The sequence below is a fragment of the Oreochromis niloticus genome, linkage group LG22, assembly GCF_001858045.2.
Source record: "Oreochromis niloticus isolate F11D_XX linkage group LG22, O_niloticus_UMD_NMBU, whole genome shotgun sequence".
In the NCBI taxonomy this organism is placed as follows: Eukaryota; Metazoa; Chordata; class Actinopteri; order Cichliformes; family Cichlidae; genus Oreochromis; species Oreochromis niloticus.
In genome coordinates, this window is record NC_031985.2 from 5,450,817 (window position 1) to 5,476,832 (window position 26,016).

General features: G+C 41.3%; 1 protein-coding gene and 1 long non-coding RNA gene across 6 annotated transcripts in view; one reads left to right on the top strand and one right to left on the bottom strand.

Moving 5' to 3' along the window:
- Positions 1-6: 6 nt before the first annotated feature.
- Positions 7-17,167, bottom strand: LOC112843573 (uncharacterized). Its single transcript, XR_003216017.1, has 3 exons — positions 16,741-17,167; positions 843-1,019; positions 7-418 (listed from the first exon to the last, which is right to left on the bottom strand). It is a non-coding gene; the product is annotated as an uncharacterized LOC112843573 (long non-coding RNA).
- Positions 15,232-26,016, top strand: part of LOC100706767 (involucrin) — a 72,938-nt gene continuing 62,153 nt past the window's right edge. For 3 of the 5 annotated variants that reach the window (XM_019350943.2, XM_005457539.4, XM_019350944.2), the window contains exon 1: positions 15,233-15,496. In XM_019350943.2, coding sequence (XP_019206488.1) covers positions 15,469-15,496 — 28 coding nt within the window. In that variant the 5' untranslated portion in view covers positions 15,233-15,468. Of the gene's footprint in view, positions 15,497-26,016 lie in introns of all 5 variants that reach the window. The other 2 variants (XM_019350946.2, XM_005457537.4) reach the window with 2 other exon arrangements.

The following is a 26,016-nucleotide window of genomic DNA, read 5'->3' on the forward strand; positions in this document are numbered from 1 at the left end:
AAAAAACAAGATAAAATCACCTTTTAATAACAACTTTTATACATGATTTCAGTCAACTTTTGTTTTTTACTTGCATTTGTTTCACAAACACTCGGTTATTTACACACTCATCAGTCACAGAGCAGCGTGATCACTCATTTAGAGTCACTTTTGTGTTCAGCCGATGTGATGTCATCCAGTCACATAATGCCATTTATGCTACTTGATGAATGTGGGATGAATACAAAAGATTGTCTTTCTTTTAACTCTACTTTTCTTCACCAATTCCTGAAGGAAATATCCAGCCCTGCAGCTTCTAAATATTCCACCAGGTTTACCAGATATAATCTCTAAATTTGCCTGTCAGTTATTTTGTCCTTAGCAGGTCATGCTTGCAGGGTTTTCTGTACCCGTTTCCACAGAACAGGGCTATGAGAATCTGTAAGCAGAAAAAGAAAAAAACTGTTAAGAGAAAAACACCATAAATCACTGTGAACCTGCACAGAACTGCAGGACCGGCTCATCAATAACAGTTTCACATGTCCTGTGATTCACAGTTTATATAAAAATATTGATCGATATTGAAAAAATGAGACTTTTACAGCAATATTTTAAGTTTCTGGAGCAAATCTAAATAATTTTTCATGCCTAATAATCAGCAGAGCTTTTTGCTTAGAAGAAAGGAAACATTATTTTTTAGGTGTCAGCTGAGGACTCTACAGGAGAAACAAACATGCACACACAAAGAGAAATAAAGTGAAATAACAGCTGACTTGCAGATCATAAGCACAAGCTTGGAGCAGTGTGTGATTAGCTCATTAAGCGTGTGACAGACAGTTTTGCAAACCACCACTTTAACCCACCTTTTCTCCGCACGATGGATTAGACCATCCATCTTCATCGAGCTGCAGCCTCTGCCTCGGCCAGACCGGCTAAAATCTAAGAGCTCTGCTGGCAGACGATGAGCGCGTCGTCCTTGTGTTGTCCTCTTTTACAGGAAGGGGCCTCTAATCAGCTCTGCAGAGAGGATGCTTGGATAACTGGCAGGAAACCAGGTGAGAGGAGAGGTAAATGAGATGGGATGGATGCTGCTGGCAAAGGCTGGTGTGGGCCGTGTGGGATTTTTCATTCATAATTCATTCGCCCAGTTTATTAGCTTACACTCCAAAAACTAAATTTGAAGCAGTGAGACAACAAATGTGCCTTTGTTTTGGAATGCTGACAAAAAAGAGACAAAGTGTAGGTTAAAACAATACTGGCTTGTGACTGGTACAGCAGATAATTGGTGCTTGTTTTAAATTGTTATAAAACCTAAAATGATCTAAAGAGACAATCTCTGTGACTTTCTATTCCCCCCAAAATCTATTAGTGTAATGCCACTTTGCACTACAAGAAGGTGGAGAAGGTAAAACCTTTGATTAAACAGGTAAGTCATTAGGAAAAATGATGACCTTGTTTGTGGGACAATCTTCCAATATCTACATCAATATAGATATTTCAATTTCTTTCAGAGGGGAGTCCTTCCTCTTCCTCATCATCACTAAGCACTTGCTCATGGGGCATATTCAGATCACTGGGATGTCTCTCTGTTATTACCCAAGCAGCAATCTTTGGGGCTGAAAAATACATGAAGCCAGTTTGAAAGTTTAATAACGAGGGACGATTTGGAAGAATTGAACTAGATTTATTGAGACAGAGAAATTGATTTAACTCAGATGATCCACTATGACAGAAAGGAATCCCAGCACTGATAGGACTGAGGACAGGACCCCCAGAGACTGGAGACTGGTGATGAAGATGAAGACTGAGGTTTGGATGGAGCTCTAAGTGACTTGGGTGAGGTGGACATGGCGGAGAGCACAGATTTTAACCATGCAGGGCGGAGGCTGATTGGCCCAAAGACAAGAAGTCAAGAAGATGATTGGACTACATGTCAGGACTGAGACAGTGTGGGAAAGTGTTGTAAAAAAACAGCAATTACAGATCATTCTTATTGAACTAATGCCCACATAGCAAAATTGGTATGGCTCAGATCTGGCCCACACAATGTGCTTAAACATGGCCCACATACCATACAAGGCCATTTGCAGACACACTGGTGGTCCTGTGCTGGCCCATGTGTGGATTACCTCTGGCAAACCTGATCTGGGCCACCAAAGGGCCGTCATTCTTTACGGTATGTGGGCCATGTGTAAGTTGTGTGCAGCCACGGGCCAGTTGCAGACACACTGGTGGTCCTGTGCTGGCCCAGAACAGTTTCAGCTCTGGCCCCAGATGTCAGCCTAATGTGTACCTTAATCAAGCCGTGTAATAACAACGTGCCAGAACATAATAGTACAAAAGTAACATGACGAAACTCTGTTCAGACAGTGAACGGACTGATTCATATATAGCGCTTTTCTACTCTCCCAGATTACTCATAGTGCTCTATACAACATGCCACATTCACACACACTTTCTCTAAACTGAGTGCTTCCTAACTACATTCACACACATTGACACTCCTGACATGCAGCCTGGAGAAGCCAGGGATCGAACCACTAACCTTCTGATCCGTAAGTGGCCTGCTCTGCCTCCTAAGCTACAGCAACCCGGTGGTAAACATAAATAAACCCTCACTAGGTTTTGGATAAAGTGTGCACTCACAAAACTGTCAAACCTGCATTTGAAACGTTGGCTATCATAGCAGTATAGTATTGCAACATGGCATTTGGGTCTATCTATTATTGTGCGATCTACTGTACAATATAAAGCGCCTTGAGGCGACTTAAGATAAGATAAGATAAGATAACCTTTATTAGTCCCACACGTGGGAAATTTGTTTTATCACAGCAGGAAGTGGACAGTGCAAAAGTTATGAAGCAAAAATTAGAATAAAATAAAATAAGAATAAATACAGTACACAACTGTACAGAATAGAATAAAATAAAATACAATACTATATACAGTAGAATAAAATAGAATAAAATATACAATAAGATAAAAATAAAATACAAATGCTATATACAACTGAGTAAAAATACAACGATGCCAGAAAAGATTATTGCACATTAGTGTTATTGCACATGTGTGGATGTGTATGTTTGATCAGTTGAAGTCTTTGTTGTGGAGTCTGACAGCAGTGGGGAGGAAAGACTTGCGAAATCTCTCCGTCCCACACCGTGGGTGCCGCAGTCTCCCACTGAAGGAGCTGCTCAGTGCTGTCACAGTCTCATGCATGGGGTGGGAGATGTTGTCCAACAGGGATGACAGCTTAGCCACCATTCTCCTGTCACTCACCACCTCCACTGGGTCCAGAGGGCATCCTAGAACAGAGCTGGCCCTTCGGATCAGCCTGTTCAGTCTCTTCCTGTCCCCAGCAGAGATGTTGCCGCCCCAGCAGACCACACCATAAAAGATGGCTGAGGCCACCACAGAGTCATAGAAGGTCTCCAGGAGTGGGCCCTCCACTCCAAACGACCTGAGTCTCCGCAGCAGGTACAGCCTGCTCTGCCCTTTCCTGTAGAGGGCGTCTGAATTATGAGTCCAGTCCAGTTTGCTGTTCAGATGAACACCAAGGTACCTGTAGCTGTCCACAGCCTCGATGTCCATACCTTGGATGTTCAGTGGTTGCAGTGGAGGATGTTTGTGCCTGCGGAAGTCTACCACCAGCTCCTTGGTTTTACTGGCATTGATCTGGAGGTAGTTCAGCTGGCACCAGTCCACAAAGTCCTGAGTCAGTCCTCTGTACTCCATGTCGTCCCCATCAGTGATGAGGCCGACTATTGCAGAGTCATCAGAGAACTTCTGCAGGAAGCACTGGGTGGAGTTGTGGGAGAAGTCTGCAGTGTAGATGGTGAAGAGGAACGGAGCCAGAACCGTTCCCTGTGGGGCCCCCGTACTGCAGACGACCCTGTCCGACACACAGCCCTGAGTCCTCACATACTGTGGTCGGTCGGTGAGGTAGTCCAAAATCCAGGTAGTGAGGTGATGGTCCACTCCAGAGTTCTCCAGCTTGTCCTTCAGAACCGAGGGAAGACTTTTGTTGTGATTTGGTGCTATATAAATAAAACTGAATTGAATTGAATTCTAACTGAAATAGGAAAATAGGAAAATAAATAGCACCATCATTGCCAGACCTGGCCCACATCTGGTTGGCATACAGCCTGCCAAGACACCAGTCAGTCAGAAGTGCCAGCTTGATGCCAGATCTGGGCCAGACCTGTTTTCTATGAGCCTGGGCCACATAAACCAAACCACAATCAGGTCAGATGTGGCATGCCATCGCATAAACAGTGCCATCTATGCCCGGCCCATATCTGGATGACATACCACTTACCATGCCAGAAGTCAGCCAGCAGTGCCGGCTTAACACCAGATCCGGGCCTGACCTGTCTGCTATGTGCTTCATTAACAGAAGTTCCTCAGTTGGCCACTAGAGGCTCTGTCCAAAAGGGAGTCAAGCCCCACACTCTCATTTTAAAATGACCAACTTTCCAGCAGAAATAAACATCTTAGCAGCCTGCTACAAAAAACAGTACTGGTGTCTGTGGACAGCTTCGCCCTTCATAACAACTTTATGGGGTTATTTATATTTTTTTCACACTCATCCACCTTGATACTGGAGTCAGGGGCGGAGACGCATTAGCTGAAAAGTGTGCCAGCACAGGCAGTTGTGGCTGAAGGCTGTGTGCTATCGGCCTCACCCCTCCTAACAGGAGGCACTAACCTGGACTTGGCCACATTTTGTTGTTTATCAGGCACATATTATGGCTTTCTGTGTGCTGCAAATGGGAGAAAGAAAGCTAATTTATTTAGCCAGATGGTGAACAACATGTGTTTCGAGCAGATAGTTAAATTTTCTGAGCCGTTTTCTGCCACTGACGCCTGAGTGTTGAGCAAAGTGAGGAGTAGAGCTGATAATTTAATATCTGCAGCTTTTATTTCAGAGTCACAGTGTCAGTCAGATGAGAAAACAGCAGGGGAGCGCTGCTCTCTGAGCTTTGTGCCACTCAGCTGCTAACAGTGTTGCAGCTACTAACAGTGATTTAGCTAAACCCAAAGAAAGAGGACGGAATCTGAGGTATTAGAGATACTGTATATACCCAGATTTCTTGCTGTGCCAGAAGTACAATGACTTTGACTACGAAAAAACACATCCTGGAGTTACTTCTTCCCTACATTTGCCTAAAACTTGTCTTTTCTAGACAGTGGTAACTATAGGAGAACTGTAAGATACAAGATACAAGAAAGGAAATGTCATGAAATAAGCATCAAAAGCCTGAAATCTTCCTAGCCATGCTTGCACCTTCAAAATTCTCATTAAATACAAAATATCACTTAAAATATCTTAAATGTAATTCAGAGTATGGCACATAAAGACATGAAAAAGAATAGGTTACATAGTGAAGGCTTCAGGTGTGCTTGACTAATGGGACCTTATCCAGATGAAACCCTTGACAGACATGGAAACAGCCGGGAATGGAGGATTTCACTTTTTTCTCCTCAGCTGGATGCTTTCACATTTTCTTTTACATCACTTTGGTTCCCCGCTCAGCACAGTGCCGGTGAACTCGACCCTCGGGAGCCGTTTTGTTTTGGTTTCAGAAGCCTGACGAGCAGCCCAAACGCTGCTTCGGAGGCCTTTTGGCGGCAGCGGGGAGCCGAGCAGCGGGGACGACACTGTGAGCTGAAAACAAAGAGTATCGATTCTGCCGGACTCAAGTGTGGGATCAATCGTTGTGGCATTTACTGTGAGCTCTGTGAAGCCTATAACCTGCTGCTGGGCCTTGTGTGTGTGCGTGTGTGTGTTAGTATGTCACTGTGTAATCGTCATTCGTATCACAGAGAATGGTGCTGAGGTGTCAAGGTTGAATTAAAGCAGCAACCTTTATGGTAACTTTATAGGATTTGCAAATGCTAAAGCTATTACAGAGGCTATAATTATTTTTGTTATGAAAGGAAAAACAATAAACGGCACTGGAAATGAGCTGAAGCACCATGCTAATGTTTAAAGACTAGATCATAAATCCTGCAGCATTTAGCAGCTGGAGATCCAGAAACGGTCCTCAGGACTCAAATTGGAGCTAAAGTAGAGTGAATGCTGATCATATTACCAGGACAGGTGAAAATAAAATTACTTGATAACTTAGAAACTGAGATTCTGGGTTCATCCAATTCTCCAGGACGGTGCCAGCAGGGAGAATTTGATGGTAAACATGAAATGTTTGGATTTTACTTGAACATCCTGCATTTGTGTCCCCGTCTTTGAGTTGTTACTCTTTCATGATTGTTTACTTGACTGTTTTAGGTGATAAGTGTAAAAATAAATGAACAGAGCAAACTCATTTTGCTCTTATGAAGGGTGTGCTCTATATTTACTGCACTGCAACAGGTTTGTAAAGCCACATGTTCAGCTGATGAGCCCCTCCCGCCCCGCAGAGGAAACCCCGTGTGTTGAAGCTCTTTAAGCAGTCAGGGTGAGTATTTAAGGAGTAAGTCCTCCTCTCCAGCTGCCAAGGACAGGATTACCCAGCAGACAGCCACGCTGCTGCCTTCATCTAAACACATCTTCTGAAGACGAGCCGCTCCGACCTTTCCCTCGAAAACCTCTAACCTCAAGCTAATTCCAAAGCTAACCTTAGCGACTCCAAAAACCAGCCAGAGGCGACTGCATGAATTCTGATGATAGTAAGGCAGACTGATGTTCTGCAAAAAAACATTATCAACAAAAGGAAGGAAAAAAACCAACAGACAGAAATCTGGTTGGAGCTGAGCTACTTTTAGATAGAAATAATTACTTTTGTTACTTATATCTATTCTTTTCTTTATTTCTTCTTCCATCCAAAAGAAGTGGCTGTATTTTTATTATTATTATTTTTTGTTTAGTTTTAGGTAAAAGGGAAAAAGTGCATCAACCTAATCTGAATATGTATTCATTTATTTACTCGTCTTGATTTGAATTGGTTCTGAGACTTTCATGAAGTGGGAACAAATCAAATCACATTTTTGATCAGGCCTTGACCTCTTGCATATGTATATATTTGTGGTGTTTGATTAATTAATCTGATTTTGTCATTTGATTTTTAAAGATCTTCATAGGATGCCGTGGAGCTGGTAGCCAGAAACAGACAGTTTGGTCTTTTGATGAAATTTGCTAAAATGGATATTTTCTCTCAGTTCTCAGTCATCCAGGTAATTTTGGTGGTTGAGTTAAAGCCAGCTGGACTTTTTCCCCCTCACTTCACATCTTTGCTCATATGATCCCAAAGACTCACATGATGACGGGGTGGGCCATTGACCATCTCCACGGTGACCACCTTTAAGGTGTCATGCTGTGCTCCAGGCACCTTAAAAGTCAGAATTTGCATAGTAAAGTAAGAAACACAAGGAAAAAACTGTCTTGCTTCTTAACAAGGTAGAGCAATTATCACATCACTAGCAATACAGCAAAATAGTTTTTTGTGCTTAAAAAACACTGTTGCAGTACATTCATGGATATACCTGATCAGGTAAAAGGGAGTTTTTCCTTCGCACTGTCGCCAAATGCTTTCTCGTAGGGGGGTCATCTGATTGTTAGGGTTTTCCTATTTTAGGCTAAAGGCAGGGTGGCTGTATAAGCTCTGAGGCTCAGTTTGATTTGGATGTTGTTTTGTACTCTTGGCACTCTCTAGTGTCACATAGACAGGATATCCATATATACAGTTATTTGAGCCACGCAGCACTGGCTGTGACCACTGAAGCTCCACCCACCTCCATTTGTTCATGCAAGGCAGCCAATCAGAAGAAGGCTGGCTTAAAGGGGGAGGAGCTCAAACAACTCGTTTCAGACAGAGGATGAACTGAAGGGCTTCACCACAACTGAATATGAGATAAAAATTTGGCCCAAATTTTATGACAACCAAGGGCAACAAAAGACAGAGAGTAAGAGTATTAGGTAACATGTATAATGTCCCTGGATTAAAGAGCACAGAGTAGGAGGAGCTGGTTTTAGCTCCAAATGATCATTTTTTTCTACTCCTGGCACTGTGTGATGTCACAGAGAAAAGACATTCCTAATAAGGTCATCAGATTCTCTGTTTGTGAGGGGCAGCCAATCAGAATAAAGCTGACTTAAAAGGCAAGGAGTCAGTAACGGTTTGTTTCAGACATAAGACAAACTGAGCAACAGCATAAGATGAGGACTATTTGAAAGTGCTGGAAATGAGCAGGACATTTTTATTGCTGTGAGGACATCTGGCCTGCAGGACTGGAAAAAACAGCGAAAACAAAAAACAAAAGAGCGAAAAAACAACTGGACATCGCTTCAACACATTTCAGTCATGTGGTTTTCTCCCATTTGTTTTGGTGCTAAAAAGCAATTTAACAACTATTGTCCTCTGAAAAGCCTTTCATCACTTTCTTTTGTGCTCATACGTCCCTCACTCTCCCTCTATCACACGCACGGACACACACACACACACCTACACACACACACACACACACACACGCACACACACCTACACACACACACACACACACACACACACACACACACACACACACACACACACACACAACACACATACAACCAGCTGTACAATTAAGCATCATGCAGACTCGGTAACACACTCCCAGCTATAAATAGTTAGCACTGTTTGTCTTTATGTAGACACATAACATTTCTCCTTCTTGTCAGTTCCCATTAATTTTCTGCTCCTTTTGCACCGTCACCTCACCCGTCTCTCATTTTTCCTCCTCTACCTCCTTCTTGTCTTCCCTTCTCCTCTCTCAGCCAGAATACTAATAACCCTTTTTCCTCCGTCTCTTACTCTTTTTACCCATCTCAAGTTTTTTTCCTATTCCTACAGAAGCTCATATTCCCCATAAATTTTCTCTGCTTGAATTCTTTCTCCTCATCTCTCAGCATGACTCAGACTTCGCCCTCCTCCTCTCTTTCATCCCTCCATCACTTCACTCTCTCAGGCGAGTTTTTATTTGGAAAGCATCCATGGTTGCTTGGGTTTCACCTCCCTTTTTTGCTCTTTCTATGTTGCTTCCCTTCCATCTAATTCCCATTCATCTCTTCATTTCTACCCATGACTGTTAATAATTCTTAACAGAAAACCTCCCATATGCTCTGCATCTCTCCCCCAAAGACAACTTTCAATTTGCTGATATGAGTCAACATTTCTCCTCTGATCAGAGTAAACGGCAGCATTTGCAAATATCATCAGACCATGAGTCTCCTCACCACAGTACGTGCAGCACCCAGCTGCCCGAAACCATGTTTTTACATGCAGTGCTGAACTTTGGACTTGATATTTTTATTCTTTTTAATTTCAGGGCACATCTGGCAAAGCTCAGGGCACAGACGTCACTTCCCACCAGTGTCCCATTCATTTTATTTTCAGCTATGAAAACTGAAGGTAAAAGCAGAATGACTCATTCTGTGTTCGACAGTTTCAGAGTATTGTTTGACTCTGACTAGCTCCCTGTGAGTATGAGTGCTTTCTGGGCCTTATACAGTACTGTGAAAAAGTCTTGAGCCACCCCTAGTTTGTTTATATTTTACTATGAAAAATGTGAAACAAGTGCAGGAATTTGTTGAAATGTGAAACATACCAGAAAACTACAGTATATAAGGTACGAACAGAGTTCTGTACAATTCTAACAAGTTTTAAAGTCCATATTTAGTATGAGCACCTTTAATCTTCAACACAGCCTCAACTATCTGAGACGGGCTTTCTTTAAGTAGTGTTCTGGAATAGTTCTCCAGCTTTTTTAAAGGAAATTCAAAGCTTTTCTTTGGATTCTCACTGGTATTTTTTCCTGTTCTATGTTCAGATGATCCCACACTGCTTCAGTAATGTTGAGTTTTGGGGAGGCTGATCCATGACTGATCGCCAGTCTCCAATTAACCTAACACCACTAACTGCATGTCTGAGGGAGGAAGAGAACCCACACCAACACAGGGAGAAGATGCAAACTCCTCCTGGACAGATGGTGGGAATCAAACTCAGGACCTTTTTGCTATGAGGCAACAGTGCTAATCACTGCGCCAACATGCTGCCACATTGTATCACATGGTGGATCAAAATCCGACTGTATTTTTGTACTTGTCTAGTTTCCTCATGTTTTCAGAGACACTCTGGACACCATGCTAAGATATCCAATGTTTGGTGAATAGCTGTCTGGGAATCACTGCTGGGTCAAAAGGTTTTTGCCTGTCAAAGTGTGTTATTGTTGGCATTTTTCACAAACTCAACTAAAGAAATGGGAACAAATTATGTATATTTTTAAGATGGGCCGTTAATAAAAAAAAATGCCTAAAGATACAATTTAAAATTGGTTCTTTGTCCATTCTGTGAACACTGGTTCATCCCTTGAGCAAGGGCCCTTTTTATGCTTGAGTTATTTATTGGCCACGGACTTTAGCGCTGGGTCTAAAACACATTCCTCTGAAAATGAACAAGTACAAGAATTGACATGGCATTAAAATAGGTCCAAAAGCAGCCGATGTCCAAAGAAGAACTTTGACAAATCTTCAGAAAAACCTTGAGAACTGTTTCTGAAGACCACTTTAAAGATTTTTAAAGAATGTTTAGATCCTTGGAAGCAAAATACAAAGAAATGATGTGCAGTACTGAATATCAGCTTTTATATTTTTATATCATGTTTTTGTTCAAAAGAGGATCCATCTGCAGAGAAACTAAATGAAGAAACGAAGTCAATCTTTACTCTGGCAAAGGTGATCTGTTTATAGAAGTGGTAGAAAAAACAAAAATCAAGCCTAACACAAACCAGGATCTGACAAACAGTCAGAGAGATAGACGATATACAAAATGAGCTGAATGGGATACAGACATAGGTGGAAAGAATTAGGGAATTAAAGAAGACAAGAGACAGAAGACAGAGACAGGAAGTAGAGCTACTTAAGATGCAGAAAATTAAAACAGGAAGTGACTGTAAGTGAGACAGAAGAAGACATAAGGGAACGATAGAAACAACGATAAGAAACATGAGGAACTAAAGTAGATAAATACACAGAAACCAAAACTCAAACACATCAACATGAGATTTTAAGGCCTGTCACTAATCACGATAACTTCACCTGTCGTTTCTCCAGGTGGTTTTAATGCTTTCATCCAGTTACATCAAGCAAAAAGACACAGGACTGATCAAAGAACAGGTCCACCCAACACAGAGGTGAAAGGCTACGATGGCACATGCTACGAAACAAAACTGCAAAGCTGCAATAAAGATAAATGATCCTATAAAGCTTAAATATTTTCTTCTGATGTCTCATGATATGCATCAGTCTTAAGAGAAATGACAGAAATGCTTGCTCAGTAGCTTCAAAATGCTTTTTCCTGCATAAAATGTGAGTTTATTGTCACAGTGTAACATATTTTGAACTCTATTTTTCCAATCCTCCAGCTCGGTCAGATATCTATTGAGTGTCGAGTTCAGAGAGTCGAGTTCTGTTATCCGTCTGAAATGGAGATCTGAGTTAATAGAGTCTAGAGCGCCCCGTCCTTCCTCGCCTGCTGCACTGCTTAGCTGAATCACCGCGTGTTTTCATATTCATATTGTGTGAGAGGCAGCAAGGGAGGCAGGGCAGGGATGTTTGGAGGAGGGGAACAGCTGTACTGCATTGTTAGAGAGAGACAGATGAGGGAGTGAGAGGAAAGCCCAGCCGCAGACCGAAACAGGCTGCAGCGTTACATGCATGAGATGCCGCTCGTATCAACACTTGTTCACCTTTAGCCAAGTGGAATGAAAACTTCCAGACCTACCAGCAACGATGATGATGAATATTAAAGAAATGTGCATCAGATGGTTCATGGGCGGGCGTCTGGGTGCAAACGATGAGTAAGGATGTCGCTGTCAGAGCTGAGCTGACAGGTTTAATATGAGTGGATTAGTAGCTGAAGGGTGCAGATGAAGCCATGAAAAGACGTACAGCTCATGGGCTGTGAGTGCAGCAAAATATGAACAGTTTTGGTCTCAGGTTCTCAAAGTTAAACACAGAGTTTTGCATTTAACTGATCAACTCATGGAAAAAAGAAGAAAAATAAGTCATGTAGTGTGCAACAGATGTGTTCAGTGGCAACAGGGAAAGATTCAAACATTGCTCTGGTCAATGGAACCACAGTTTTGTGGAGCCTGAAATGACAACATTTGAATGAGAAAGTTAAATGCTTGGTTATCGAGCTGCATCCATAACCTGTACAGGTGCAATGCACACACACACACATAGGTGATAATTAGTGGTTAGAAGCAAATTAATATTCAAGTTTCACTCAACAGGACTGACCACAAACTTCTTGGATGTCTGCACCACACAGCGAGATGTAATATCAGGTGGATAATTCCATTAAAAAAGCTTCACGGGCACTAACAGCAAAAACACAGACGAGAGGTCCAATTCAGTGGTTCCATTTGGAAAAGGTAAGTAAGTAAAATGTATTTATAAAGCACTTCTTAAGACAGGAATCTATTGCATTGTGCTTTACAGGGAATATAAAAACATATGAACCAAAACAACATATTACACAAGAACATTACCCAAATGCCTGTCTAAATAGATGTGTTTACTGTTTTTTAAAAGAAGCCACAGAGTCCAGGGTTTGGAAAGCACAATCCACCTTTGTTTTCAAACGGGTCCGTGGAATAGTCAGAAGATCGCTATCAGTGGGTCGAAGGATCCGGTTTGGAGGGTTAGGGTGGAGAAGCTCGATGATATAAAGACATAAAAGTAAGAATGAGGATTTTAAACTGATATCTGTATCCGATTAAAACAGGAAGTGACTGGTGAAGCCCAGCATGCTGACAGTGATCAGTCAAAGTGGTCACCCCATAACTTAAGGCTCTGGAAAATAAATGAGCTATAAAAATTTCACCCACCTTACAGTTGTTAAGAAGAGGGAATGTTTTAGCAGAGATCAAATGTGTGTTTCAGTGCTATAAACATGTTTACTTCAACAAGGCAGTTTATCGAGATCGACTAACGTTTGAAGCCAGACTCAAGTGGCTGTTACAGTTTTTGAGCTCCGGACTGCCACAGAGGTTGATGTCAGTTTTAGTGGAATATGTTTATTTTTAATTACAGTAGAAAAACCTATCTGTGCTTTGTTGCAGGTAGCAGAGACATTTCCCAGCTCACACCAACCTAGAGGGTTAAGATCTAGTTTGTCATGTCATCAACATAAACAGGAACTAAGACTGCCTCCTGCTGTAATCAGAAATAACACCAACTATTCACTAAAACTGCTGATTATGGAGTTGAAGACGTGAGGATATTGCAGTACCACCCCAGGTTTATATATCAAGTTAACTGGTCAGGTCACGTTAAAACTCTTAGGTGAATATATTTAAACATCTTTTATTTGTCATCTTTTTCAGATAAAGACAAACTGCTTTTTTACACCAATGGAGAAGCTCTGACAGCTAACTGAGAACTCATAGAGATTCTTAGTTTACCCGACTCCCCTAAATGTAAAACACTCATCTTTAATGTCATTAATTACTTTATGGCATTTTTTCCTTGACATTTAAAATGTTTGCTGTGAAGAAATGTCAAAATTATTGGAGTCACAGCTTATTTACTCATCATTTTTATTTATGGATCATGTCATTTTATAGACAATGGCTTAATGACTTCACTGATAAACATTACAATATAATTATGTTTTTGAAAAATATACTTCAAAGCAGCAAATGATTCTCACACTGAAAGGTTGTGTGGACAAAGTGAAACAGTAAAGTTTGCCAAACTTAGCACCGCAGCGGCCGACAGCAAAGACTATTCTGGGATACTTTCATTATGCAAATGTTGTTTTGGTCAGATTTGGTTCTAATGTTATGACACACTGGACATCTGGCCCTACTAAGTTGTTTCTGTAGCTGAAACTCGACTGTGTCAACACTGTTGTGAAGACAAACTGCAGATGTGGAAATCATTTGAGGTAAATATTCATTTCTGTCTGGTGGATGGCTTTTAGATTTAAAGAAGCATATTTGCCAAAGAGCGCAGCTATCGTTCTGCTGCTGTATCAGTGCAATAGATGAAGTAACATGTTTTTTGTGCAAGGTGACAGTAGAGAGGCTATTGTTAAAGCTCTCTGTCAAAATGACGACATTTAGACTTGTTTTTCTATTTTATGTTGAAGACTCAGGAAACCAAATCCAGTGAGCTGGGCGGGTTATAAAGGAAACCTGTGTTGTGGCAAACAAAGTCCACAATGGCACATTTACATTTGCAGTTTGGCTGTATTTGGACTTGCAAATAGGGAACTTGTCAAAATGGAAACTGCTAAAGGTCGGGTCAGTTTTAAAAGAGAAGCTGATGTTTGCTCTCTGTACAAATTTAGTGGGCTATAGTTGAAATCACAAGTACTCATGGTCATAATCAACACAATAGGCTTTCATGGAGAGATCTAAAAATAGCAGACACACTGAAAGCAGTCTGGAGATGCAACAGGAAATGGTCTTGAAGGGAAAATCTGTCAAATTTTAATCAGGTCTGACTTCTTTGATTTGAGTAATGACTAGATTTTTTATTTTTATTTCACCCTTTCTTTTGTTCCTCAGTCTGCCATTCAAAATTGGCCATAAATGTTTGTTTTTTTCAGGACATAAAAAAAAAACAGACAAACAGACAAAACACTGGGCATGGCTTCATTTGATCCTGTTAGGCATTTGTGGGAGATTTTGTCATAATTTTGTGATAATTCTTGAGTTATGGCCAAAAACATATACTGACCTTGACCTTTACATTTGACCCCCCAAACCTTTAGCACTGAAGCAAAAGTGAAAATTTTGGCCAAATTAAAGAAATAAAGAAAACCAATAAACACATTGCAGAGATATTGTGTTGATAAAAATCACTGAAGTAGAAGGTGGAGTTCTTTGGTTGAGTTTGGGTCTCAACATATCCAAAATATCCCGATCAGATCAGATCTGCGTCCTACTTTTAAGCTATGAGGGTGTCCCTCATGAGTCATGCTCTGGGGTCTTTCCCGGAATGGGAGTGTTGCATTGAATTGGTAGTGGCGACTAAATATGTAAAATCTGGATGAAAGTTCTTCATAACCTTTACGGAAATAAGAGCACCGAAGAAACTCCCGCTGCCCGTCCTTTACGCGTGTGCACATCCATGTTTCTGCATGACTGTGTTTGTCTTTCCATGTAAGACAATGTGTTCGCGTCCGCGTTAGTGTGTGCGTGCCAGCGACAAAGCGAGGGAGAGCGATAGAGCAACATCAGCAGTGGCTGGGGGAAACCGGAGTGTGTGACGACGGTACGGCGGAGAGAGAGAGAGAGAGAGAGAGGGAGAGGAGAGAGTCGGATGACACGCACATACACACCCTCTCTGCTTCTCACATACGGAGGAGAGGAGGACAGTGAAGAGACAGAGAGGAGAACGGAGGAGAGGGGGAACGCGCAGAGAAAGAGACCCGGGGAGAAATGCCTGCTGGACGGATGGATTTTATTTTCCCCGAGCTGAACGAGCCTCTGTAAGACAACATGGGCTGCATAGGATCCCGGACAATCAGTAAGGGCACGCTTCTTTATATCCCGCCATGTGGAGGGATGGATGGATGCATGCATGTGGAGAATTTAAAAGAAGAGAAATGAGATGAAACCGACACACATGTGTGATTTTCCAGGTTTACTTATCGCTAATTATCCCGCAGGAAGTTGCAGCGCTTCGGTGGTCTTCTGCTCTTTTCGTGCCCATAAAGGTGTCTGTTTTCAGGGTGTAGTGTCTGCACAGTTTACTGTAGGGATTACTATCGCATCTCAGTGTGTGTGTGTGTGTGTGTGTGTGTGTGTGTGTGTGTGAGGGGAGAGGCAGGACAGACAGGCAGCAGAGATGTGAGCGGAATAAGATGCGCTTTGACGTTTTTCGTCTCCACATGGATGACACCGGGCATGCAGACAGTGCGTGTGTGTGTGTGTGTGTGTGTGTGTGTGAGAGAGAGAGAGACCTCCGCCTTGACACAAGACTAAGGTCATTGCATGCTGGGTGTCTGACAAAATCCCCATCTCCTCCCTCCTCCCTTCTTCCACTTTCCCCTCTTACTCACCCCTTCTTTCCTTCCTTCCTTTCTTCCATCCATCCATCCGTCCCTCCCTCCATCCATCCTCTCCTCTTGACTCTCCCTCTTCTGTGCGTCATGCTGCGACGTAATAAATTGAAGACGCAGGCAGTGGATACCGGGTTTCTCTCTCTCTATCTCTCTCTCGCACACACACACACACACACACACACACGGCGAGAGTTATGAACAGGAAGCTCTGAGATTGACTCTTGCAGGATGAGTCAGAACCGGGCTCGGCGCACTCAGGTGTGCGCCTGAACACTCAACTCATGTAGGTCAATTCTGTGAAGTCAACGCTACACACACGCGCACACAAACCATTGTGAGGACCCCTGTTGGCCTTATGCATTGATCTTTCCCTTCCAAGGTTTAGGTCCTAACAACCTAGATTCACCTTTTTACATTTCTGTCCAGAAATCACAGGGGAAACAAAGGAAAACCATTTCCTTGCTTAGAGCGCCCCCTGCACTAGTCACCAGAGTGCGCTACTTTTCCTTCTTGTTACTGCTAATTTTCTTGATCCAGTTTCCGACTTTTTGGACTCGTTTGTATCATTGCATCAAAATCATTTGGAATATTATCTCAGTTTCACAGTGTTGGTATCTGGTGCTGTTAGCCAGGAATTGTTGCCTTGTTGTAAATTAGCGATTTTCCAGTGTTCTTGAAATTAAAACAGCACAAGAGAATAACTTACCCACTTCCTTAATGACGCAACTGTTCTTTGAGTTCAGTGGTACTTGAACCCCATAGCTGGTTATGGCCATGCAGTTAGCTACCTAGAACTTACAGCTATGCCAATGACATAACCTCCTTCTACTGGCTGAAAATGTTTTAGTGGTTTGTCTTTTTCTGCTATGCAGCCAGTGCGACAATCTGGGTGAATTTTGGCTAAACCTTCAATAATCAAATTTTAAGTTCAGTGTTTAAAACGTTAAAAGAAAACGCTCTTTCTCCTAAGGTCTGAAACTGGTCTACAAAGAGACAAGAGTAGATACAAGACTTTCAGCACGGCATAGACACGCAGCAGTAAATCATGAAATAGTATGTTTTAGTCTGGTCATTTTTAGTTGTGAAAATTCCCACATGCCAGTGCCACTAAAGTCTCTCTCCACTACAAATACTACAACCCAAGATATCCCAAACTGCTGATAAAGAAAAGTATGGTCACCTGTCTGCATGTGTATTGTCATTTCCCATTATGTGCAGCATCCATCTGTTGTGTCCTGCCTTCACATGTTCATGTGTGATGACACACACATTGTACCAGAGCCATGATCCCCTCCCTCTGTCTACACTATAACAGCCTCATCCTTTTCCTTTATGGAAACAAATGGAGGGTGCTGGAGGACTTAAATAAGGGAAAATTTGACCTTTGGTTGTCATTGAGTGGAGCCGGTGACAGGATGGCGAGGGACTGGGGCAGGGATTGTAGTGGGTGAGGAATGATAAGGAAGAAGAGCAGAAGCTTGTGGTGTGAAGATCCAAAATAATATCCTGGAGTGTTTTTTTTGGTCTCATAAGTGGGTGTGTTCCCCTTTGTGGTTAGGTTTTTTTTTCTTATCTCCTCTGGCTGAGTCTCTCTCCCTCCCTTCCTCTTCTTCTGTCTCTATTATTTGCTGTGTCAGAAGTAGATCAAAGCACATTATGCTAGCTATGTGCCGGCCACGTTATCTAACTCCAGTTGATATTTTCATTTTTGGAAATGTGTGCTCCAGACGCTGTGAGGAGTGAGCTGAGAGTGAGGTCTGGAGCTGACTGTCTGCACGCAGGGGAGACAAAGCAATAAAAAGTGGAACTGTTAGCAGAGGATAAAGGAGAACAAAAATGTCTTAGTAAAGTATCAGAGCTAAACTTACACTGACAATAACAGAGTTTTTAGAATTTTTTGCTTCCACAGTATCTCTACTTTAATGGGATTTAATTTTGTTTCTAATTTGAAGTTTAACTCTGCAGATATTAGTTGTTCTGTCTCTGAACAGGAACTAGGTTTGTGAAGTTAGCCTAAAACAAAGAGTTAAACTAGGAAAACTACAATGAGACAGACATAAAACAACTTCTGTGGATGAATATTGTGTGACCTTGATCAGGGACACAGTGGCGGCATTGTTGGGACCAGCGCGCTGAAGAACTGAAGGAAAAGGTGGAGGCTCACAGCTGCTGAGTACATCAAAAAGAGAAAGAAAAGCTGCTTTTTGCAGAATAAAAAACACTGTTATTGTTATTACACTTCAGTGTCCTTGTCATTGTTTACCAGTGCAGAACAAGAAATAGCTCAGACTTTGACATTTTAATTTCTGCTGCTTCTTAGGTTTGGTCTTACCACCACAGTGCCCATGCACATATTGCTAGATGTAAAGTTCTACTGGGGCACAATTGGCCATGACTCAGAATGCACAGTTTGCTGCACAGTTACATTCAATTCAATTATTTTTTAATCTAGTGCCAAATCACAGCAAGCGTTACCTCAAGGTGCTTTTTACTGTAAGATAAAGATCCTTCAACATAAAGAAAACCCCAACAATCAACAACCCTTTACAAGTAAGCACTTGGTGACAGTAGGAAGGAAAAAAACCCTTTTAACAGGAAGAAACCAGGGAGCCAACGAAGAGAAGCTAATAAAGGAGAAATATGGTTCCTGTCAGTATTTTTGTTGCATCATTGCCTGATAATAATGAATTACAGTAGTCCAGCCTAGAAATAATAAAGGCATTAACTAATTTCTTAAGCATTACTCTAAGAGGGGATGCGTTGAAGAATATATCCTGGTCAAAATCATCTACAAGATTCCTCGCAGTGTTACTGAAGACCAGGGTAGAGATCTGGTTAGATACTTGCGTCTGATTTTTTTTTAAGGCTGAGCACAATAACCCCAGTTTTATTTGAATTTAGAAGCAGGGAATTAGAAGTCATTCAGGCCTTTATGTCTTTGAGACATTCCAACAATTTAACTAACCAGTGTGTGACATCTGGCTTCCTACATACATAAAGCTGGATATCATCTGCACACTCCCCGAGAAAAGCATGTATACTGTAAACAGAACTAGTCCCAGCACAGAACCCTGTGGAACTCCATAATTAACCTTAGTGTGTGAAGAGCACTCCCTAAATGGAGTCTTTTAGATAAATATGATTCAAAACACTGCAGAACAGAACCTTTAACAACTATGGGATGTGCTAATCTCTCTAATAAGATATTGTGGTCAACACTATCGAATGCTGCACTGCGGTCTAGCAGAACATGCACAGAAATGAGTCCACTGTCAGAAGCCATAAAAAATTGTGATATACAATGAACTCCCCTTCCTTTGCTCACTGTTTCTATTCCATTCCATTTATATTCTGATATCTACATACAGTACTTTTGAATTAATTATTCAGTTGTACTTTGTCACTCAGTCAGAGTAGGGTACAGTTTTTCCCCACTCAGACAGGTGCCTGAAAAATGTTACACAGGCACCAGTTCATCATCAAACTAGTCATTTTTCTAAGCGCATCACATAATTCAATAGCTTGCACAATTACTTATAGCAGTAATGGCTTGAAGCGATTGTTTCTGTTTGACTTTCAGTCTCTTAGAACGTAGTCCACTCTTCTTTACAGCGATGCTTTGGTTCATTGAGGTGTGTGGACATTCGTTTATGACCTCTTAAGGTCGTGCTACAGCATTTCAATGAGGTTGCAGTCTGGACTTTGACTGAGTCAGCACAACAACTTGATTCTTTACTTTTTCAGCCATTCTGTTGCATATTTTCTGCTTTGCTTGGGATCATTGTGCTGTTGTATGATTTAGTTTCAGACAAGTTTTAGCCATCAGACAGACGGCCTCACTAGAATACTGTGGTACACACAGCGGTTAATGATTGACTCAATCATTAACCAGGTCCTGTGGCTGCAAAATAAGCACAACTGCTGACAACCTGACATCAGGTGTTTGTGCTGAATTGTGTGTTTTGTTTTTCTCCAGTTGTGGTGCTTTACATTATGACTAAACATCAGCACTTTGGTTCAGTCTCCGTCTGTCCAAAGAGCTTTGTCCCAGAAATCTTGTGCTCTGCTCGGTTGTAACTTTGCAATCCTTAATTGAGTAGCATTGTTGTTTTTAGAGATAAGAGGCTTTCCCCTGACAGCCCTTTGAAACAAGCCACATTTTTTCAGTCTTTTTCCAATTGTATGGTCATGAATTTAACTAACTTTAGCCTGTGGAGTGTGAAATGTAGTTCTTGGGTTTTCTGCAGTTTCTCTGAGCATTGCATGGTCTGACCTTGGATTGAATTTGCTGGGACTTTCACGTCTGAGAAGATTGTGGCATTGTGTTATCACACACCTAAATACTGCAGATGAACACGCTGCCAAAACGTCTGCTTTTATAGAGGTGGTCACACTCACTGCTGATCAGTTAATTTAGTGCATTTAATTAGCAACACAAGGCTTCTACCTACCCTCTTCTTTCCTTTGGAGGCAGTAAGGGTGGACTTAGCTTTCACAGAACTGCACAGAACTCCATGAAAACTTTATTTCTCTGACTGTAAATGTGAACTTTTGCTTATTTTTGATCATTCAAAAGTGCTCTAATGAGTTACTTTCTGAGTAGTTAATGATATAATGTAGCTGATTAGTTTTAATAGAAGGAATCTTGCAATGCAACAAGTTAACTTTAAAAAATAAGGTTGCCTAATGATGCTTACCGTCTAATATGTATTACAGTGTATAATTATAGTAATAATAATGATGCAGCCCACAGAGGACAGCAAAAAAACAACAACAAAAAAACAACAACAAAAAAACAAACGAAGCATCAAAGCAGGCAAAAACAGTCTTCTAAGAGCCCCATTATGAACACCATCAAGCAGTTTTACTGTCGTATCACATTATTTATTTTCTTTAAAGGATCAGAATGCTTCTAAAAATCAGACCGGAGGGTTGAATGAAAAGTGATGGGACCTAGAAGAGACACGCTGCATGACAGAGCTTGTTAAATCGGTCAGGGTGATTGGACAGCCCTCCCCTCCCTCCAAATTATTGCCTGCAGAATATTTCCTGCTGCGTTACTTGTGAGGAACATCTATTCTTATATTAGGCCTGAGTGAGAGCGGCGGCTGCTAAAAATAGATCCGGGGTAAAAGAGGGAGGTCAATCAGAGACGGAGGGAGGGAGAGGAGGGAAAATGTTACAGTAAATATGGGTCAACAGCTTGCTCTCTGTGTTTCTTTGTGTCACATTCACTTTTCACCCTTGACTCTGAGCTTCTGTCAGGTGATCTGCAGAAAAGAAAATAAGACATGAGGCCGCAGTATCATCGTGCTTAAGCCTTTCATCACTCAGCTGTGTATTTCCTGCAGAGTGCCATTTAACCAAAGCATCACCGCCTGTCATTACACTCAATTATCCTCCAGCAACACTAGAGCTGATGTTTAACAGTCATCACTCAGACAGCAGGACAGTCACACAGAAAGGCTCTCAGGCATACAGCAGGATCTCTATAGCCACACTTTCCAATCAGGCCCAGAAAGACGTTCTGCAGAAACTCACACTAATAAAATCGATCTCAGATCAGAGGATCAAGGCGTCGTCTGGCTGATGCGCTTCACATCCATAAATTGTCACCACAGTAGATTTAAGACCACTTTACATGGAAAACTAAATCAAAAGCAGCAAACTGGGTTAGTAGTGTAAGGCTAAATGCACTGGTTTAAGGACATGTTTTACCAAATTCTTTAATTTAAGCCTTGAAGAGAGACTTTCAAACCAAGCTTTTGCATGGCAGAGACTCTCACAGATGCTGGTGAAGGTGAATCAAGGCTTTTTAAAAGGAATAAAAATCACTTTTGTGCCGAGCCGTTATTTTCAGGGATTTTTCAAATGACAAACAAAGTTAGCTAAAAAACTCAATCAACCTCTTTAAGCATTAGACTTTAGACCCTAAAATAGTAGTTTGGGGAAAAACAGGAACAATTTTAACACGATGCCTCTCCGTCTTAGATGGAAGAAAACCAATGTAAAGGAAATACGATGTTATCTTTTGTTGGGGCTCCAAAATGCTGAGCCTACTTCACATCACTGGTGCCCGCAATAAAAAAATCCACTATATGCAGAGAAGGCTGCTATGAAACACAATCCAAAAGAGAAATTCAAATTAATTAGTATTTCTAACATGTTGCAGTACATTAATGCCACTAAAATCTAGAAAAATGGCCTCAGCATCAATATCATGACGTCATATTTTCTACATCCACTCTAGGTTAGGTGCATCTAACAACTGTTCAGCTATTTGTTAATGCAAAGTTAATCACATGACTGAGTGCATTTAGACACATGTACATGGTCAAAATGACCTCCAGGAGTTTAAATTTAGCATCAGGATGGAGAAGAAAGGTGATTTCATGTGTGACATGATTGTTGTTGTCAGGTGGGCAGATCTGAGTTTTTCAGAAACTACTGATGTACTGGAATTTTCCCACACAGCCATCTAGGTTTACAGAGACTAATCTGAAAAAGAGAAATTCAGAGGTCAGAGGAAAATGGCCAGACTGCTGATAGGAAGTTGAAGCGGTTGCTATAGCAGCAGAAGAGCATATCAGATGCCTCTCCTGTTAGCTAAGAACAGGAAACAGAGACGAGAGTTTATAGAAGATTTGAAAAATGTTGCCTGATCTGATTAATCTCAATTTCTGCTGTGATGTTTGAACTTGGCAAGAAAAATGAGGCCATTCTGTCTTATATCAGCGGTGCAGTCTGGTGGTGGTGGTGGTGTAATGGTTTAGAAATACTCTTATAATAGGTAATAATGGAAGGATTAAAATGTGGTTTCCTTGAAGAGGAGGTGCTTTAAGGTGTCTTTTAAAGTGCAGTTAAAAGACTTTGTCAATCAGGACATTTGTTCAAGGTAAGAGTTTGATAAACCACTTTCATCACCGCAGCATAACACTGAATAAATGTTTACTCACACGTCTGATTTCCAGCTACAAAGAGCAGCAACTGAGTTGTGGACCCATTTTGGACGGCAAATGCAAGTTTTTGAAGTTGTAAATGGGACTGAGTGTTGGCTGATGCTCTGACTTGTGGTTTTTGATGCATTTTAGCAGCAAATGTGTGGATGACGTGAAAGAGAGTTGCCTCTGAGCAGCGTCAAATTACTGATAAATTACTGATGCCTCGAAATTCAAAGGCAAAAGCAGACATGTTACGTTCACCTTCTACCTTCCAGAAGAGATCAAACATGTTGGTTATTTTTCGCCTTTCATTTCGTCCACCATCTGCCATCATGAGAAATTCAGAAGGCCTGAGCCTTTTTGATGGGAGGAACAGCTCAGAGCAGCTTCTTTGTTGATCCAGCAGATCTCCACCCAAATCCAGACCAGAGGCTGACAAAAGGCAGAGCAGAACAGAGACTGTTTAAGGCTGGATGCATTTCACTGTTACTGCTTTCTTGTTTACAATAATTGCACTGACAGTGAAGTGCACTTGGAGCTGGATGCAGGAAACTGAATATCACAGGTGCTGGTCGCCATCACATCGAGGCAGATCGGGCATCTTTTGGCACTTGTTGTTTTGAGCATTGCAAAAATTTCTGATTTTATATTGGTGCTTTTCTGTCTCAGTCTGTATTTACAGATAAACACATTGATGTGGGGTGTCAAAGTATCATGTCTAAAAACTCTTTAACTTTTAAAGCCGTTCTTCTTTTCACCCGTCCTGCTTTTTTCTCGCTGCAGTAATTTTTGCTCTTACAAGCAAAAGATGGAAGCATCTGTTTTCTGCTGGAAGCTTTCCTAAACCCACTGAACAATACCTGCACAGACAAAGCAACACTAATTTAGCATTACATTAGTCCCACTGAAAACGCTACGTCCAGATGAACAGAATCAACTTTTGGAGATTTACTTACCTGGATGATTGAGAATGCAACAAGACATCACCTGTTTTACTTTGTAGCAAATAATCAAACCACAGATATTTTTTTTGTTTAATAGCTCAACATTCTGGCTTCAGGAAACATCCAAAAAATGCAATTATATCAAGCAGAGAGACATATACTGAATCACCTTGTAATATGCAAACAAGTACCAGGACAAAGCTAAATATCCAAAAAGGTCTGCAGATAAAAGAAAGTGTTTGCAGGCCTCAGTGAGTGGTTGCACCTGGCTGATTGAAGGAAGCATGGCCCCAACAAGAGGGCGGCCAGCTGAAACAATTGAAAGGATTATACAAATCTTTCAAGAAGGAAATCCGAGAAAAGATTTTAGTTGTTTCTTGTAAGCTTTGTCTAAAATTTTCACCGCATGAAAACAAAGTGAGAAGGTTATAAAAGCAAAACACATGGGCAAAGAGTCTGGACATAAAACCTGAATAAATATGACCTGAAAATAGAAAATACACAGCAAAAGAAAAGGGCAGAAACAGGAATCAGAGTTTGTGACAGAACTGTAACAAACTGGCTGAAATTCAGATTCACATTCAGAAAAGCCAAATTAAAACCAGCACTAATAGTTAAACAAAAGAAAACAAGGTTACGACGAGCTAAAGAGAAGCAAGACAAGCTTGTGTACTGTGTTTGGATGAAAGTGATCTTTAATGATGAATCACAAATTAACAAGGGGAGATGGAAATAGGAAAAAAATCAATTAATTAAACAGAATTCAGTTTGTTTGATGTTTATGAAGCCAGGATAACTATTAAAGAAAAAAATAGCTGTTTTTTTAGACAAAGAAAACAGAAGTGATGTGATTCCACAATTTTGTGAAGGTTTTCAGCATAAGAGGCAATCACCTGGGGCATGAAAAATAACAAAACTAAATTTGACGTAAAATTTGCACTAATCCCTTCAAGGTTTTCCCCTTGAGAAGCTCCAGACCACTCCCAGTGCTCCTGACATTTTTAGATCTGCTAATTTGATTCATGCTGGATCTCCTCCTCTGTCACAACAGTGGCCCTTAAACTTGAACTTAATGGTAGGGAGGAGGACACAGTTTCACTTACCACTGTCTCTTTGGGTCAAATGTCCCCTCCTCAGGTCTCAGAACAGTTTGGAAATACTCTGAACTTTTCAAACACATCTCGTGAGTTCGAGGAGATTGTTAAAAACTGGCCAAACGCAGCGTGAAACCTGTGTAAACTAAAGAGAGAGAGAGACAGCCTTAGAAAGTTTTAGGTTTGCATGTTTTGATGCAGCAGGATTTAAAAAAGAATGTTAATGGGCAGAACTGGAAATATGTGAAAGGTGTCCTCTGTGAGTGCTGAAATGAAGTGCAGATGCATGGCAGATGATGCACTTCGAGGAGATCTATATAATCCATGGATCTGTGGTTTTCCATTATGGAGTGGCTTTGCAGTTCCCTCATACTTACTGTGAGTGTGAGCTGGTGCATGAAAGTGCCAGAGTTGGCAGCCGTAGTTTGAGGCTGAGACTGAGCTGAGACTCCACACACGGCAACACTCTTCCTATCAGCATGCAGTGCCAGCTGGCTTACAGCTCGTGTGTGTGCAGTTAGTACATTTACTGTTTGTACTTCTGTTACTTGGAAGTTAAAAAAAGGGGGAAAATGATCATAGTCCAATATTTAAAACCCCGCTCAAGTGCAATATCTCATTTCTTTTGTTGATGTTTTTGAGCTGCATTGCTCTGAAACTGCTTTACCTGCTTTGGTCATTCAGTCAGACTTAACAAAGGGAACAAGATCCCGAATCAGTTATATTAGGTTCGATTTGGGAACCCATTAACTGCTCCACTGTCTGGAGCCAATAGCCTCCATCCGGGCCAAGATTTCTTTATCACTGTCATTGTTTCCAAAAGTGGATCGTTTTCAAAATGCTAAGCTAAAAGCTATAAAAGCTAAACTGTAGCTAAAGGTTATCAGATGTTTTTTCTTTGTTGGCACCTTGTTTTTACATTATGAGGCTAATAAAAAAAAGAGACTCATGTTAGTGGCCCGTAAAACAGTAGGAAGAAGACTCTGGTTGTGCAGGGCTGGAC